General features: G+C 59.9%; 1 protein-coding gene across 1 annotated transcript in view; it reads left to right on the forward strand.

The window, feature by feature from the left end:
• Window positions 1-631: 631 nt before the first annotated feature.
• LOC104461596 (potassium-transporting ATPase alpha chain 1-like) overlaps window positions 632-2,351 on the forward strand; it is a gene marked incomplete at its 3' end in the record, with an annotated part of 2,717 nt that continues 997 nt past the window's right edge. The window contains 3 exon segments of the mRNA XM_010073235.1: window positions 632-697; window positions 1,043-1,211; window positions 2,037-2,191. Coding sequence (XP_010071537.1) covers window positions 632-697; window positions 1,043-1,211; window positions 2,037-2,191 — 390 coding nt within the window.

Genomic DNA, 2,351 nt, shown 5'->3' on the forward strand with positions numbered 1-2,351 from the left:
GGACATTGGGGACATGGGGACTCTGGGGGTGTTGGGGGGATATTGGGGGTGTTGGGGACACTGGAGGGACATTGGGGACAGTGGAGGACATGGGGTGACATTGGAGGGGCACTGGGGACACTGGGAGCATGGGGTGGCCTTGGGGACACCATGATGGGGATGGTCCCTGTCCCCATCCCTCTGGTCCCCGTGTCCCCAAGGTGCCACCACGTTTGGGATAGTGATGTCCCCAAGGTGCCACCATGACGGGAATGGTGATGGTCCCTGTGTCCCCAAGGTGCCACCATGAGGGGGATGATGTCCCCAAGGTGCCACCATGATGATGATGGTCCCTGTCCCCATCCCTCTGGTCCCCATGTCCCCAAGGTGCCACCACACTGTGATGATGATGGTCCCTGTCCCCATCCCTCTGGTCCCCATGTCCCCAAAGTGCCACCAGAGTGTGGGTGGGGATGTCCCCAAGGTGCCACCACATTTGGGATAGTGATGTCCCCAAGGTGCCACCATGATGATGATGGTCCCTGTCCCCATCCCTCTGGTCCCCATGTCCCCAAAGTGCCACCAGAGTGTGGGTGGGGATGTCCCCAAGGTGCCACCACATTTGGGATAGTGATGTCCCCAAGGTGCCACCATGACGGGAATGGTGATGGTCCCTGTGTCCCCAAGGTGCCACCATGAGGGGGATGATGTCCCCAAGGTGCCACCGCGGTGGTAATAGTGATGTCCCCAAGGTGCCACCATGATGGTGATGGTCCCTGTCCCCACCCCTCTGGTCCCTGTGTCCCCAAGGTGCCACCACGATGGGGATGATGTCCCCAAGGTGCCACCACAGAAGGGACAGAGATGTCCCCATGATGCCACCATGCTTGGACAGTGACGTTCCTTGCCCCTCACCCCCAGAAGGGACAGAGATGTCCCCATGATGCCACCATGCTTGGACAGTGACGTTCCTTGCCCCTCACCCCCCGTGTCCCCACATCCCTGAGATGCCACCACGCCGGGACGGCGACGGTCCTTGTCCCTCACCCCCCCGTGTCCCCAGGGTGCCATCGTGGCGGTGACGGGTGACGGCGTCAACGACTCGCCGGCGCTGAAGAAAGCCGACATCGGGGTGGCCATGGGCATCGCCGGCTCTGACGCCGCCAAGAACGCGGCCGACATGATCCTGCTGGACGACAACTTCGCCTCCATCGTCACCGGTGTGGAGCAAGGTGCTTGGGGACACCCGGAGGGGGTCGGTGACATCGGGTGACGTCACCTCCATGACGTCACCCCCACCCCCTTCAAAGGGTTGTTGAGGTTCCTCACCCAAGAACTTGGGGTTCTTCACCCACATCTGCGTCCCCAACCCAGATCTTGGGGTCCCCCCTGAACCCAGACCTTGGGGACCATCAATTGGGCCAACTGGGCCAGGGACTGGGTCAACTGGGCCAGTAACTGGGCCAACTGGGCCCTTAACTGGGCCAACTGGGCCATCAACTGGTTCATTAATGGGTTGTTGAGGTTCCTCACCCAAGAACTTGGGGTTCTTCACCCACATCAGCGTCCCCAACCAAGATGTTGGGGTTCCCCCTGAACCCAGACCTTGGGGACCATCAATTGGGCCAACTGGGCCAGCGACTGGGTCAACTGGGCCAGTAACTGGGCCAACTGGGCCATCAACAGGTTCATTAATGGGTTGTTGAGGTTCCTCACCCAAGAACTTGGGGTTCTTCACCCACATCAGCGTCCCCAACCAAGATGTTGGGGTTCCCCCTGAACCCAGACCTTGGGGACCATCAATTGGGCCAACTGGGCCAGCGACTGGGTCAACTGGGCCAGTAACTGGGCCAACTGGGCCATCAACAGGTTCATTAATGGGTTGTTGAGGTTCCTCACCCAAGAACTTGGGGTTTTTCACCCACATTGGGTTCTTCACCCACATCTGCATCCCCAACCAAGATATTGGGGTCCCCCCTGAACCCAGACCCTGGGGACCATCAACTGGGCCACCAACTGGTCCAACTGGTCCAACTGGGTCACTAACTGGTCCCCAGGCCGCCTGATTTTCGACAATTTGAAGAAATCCATCGCCTACACGCTGACCAAGAACATCCCCGAGCTGACGCCGTACCTCATCTACATCACGGCCAGCATCCCCCTGCCCCTGGGCTGCATCACCATCCTCTTCATCGAGCTCTGCACCGACATCGTGAGTGGCCCCGGACCCCAGCTGGGCCAACTGGGCCAGTAACTGGGTCAACTGGGCCACCAACTGGGCCACCAATGGGTCCATCAAACGGTTTATCAACGGGTTGCTGAGGTTCCTCACCCAAGAACTTGGGTTCTTCACCCACATAGGGGTCCCCAAC

This window comes from Pterocles gutturalis, unplaced genomic scaffold (genome assembly GCF_000699245.1).
Source record: "Pterocles gutturalis isolate BGI_N339 unplaced genomic scaffold, ASM69924v1 scaffold8887, whole genome shotgun sequence".
NCBI lineage: Eukaryota > Metazoa > Chordata > Aves > Pterocliformes > Pteroclidae > Pterocles > Pterocles gutturalis.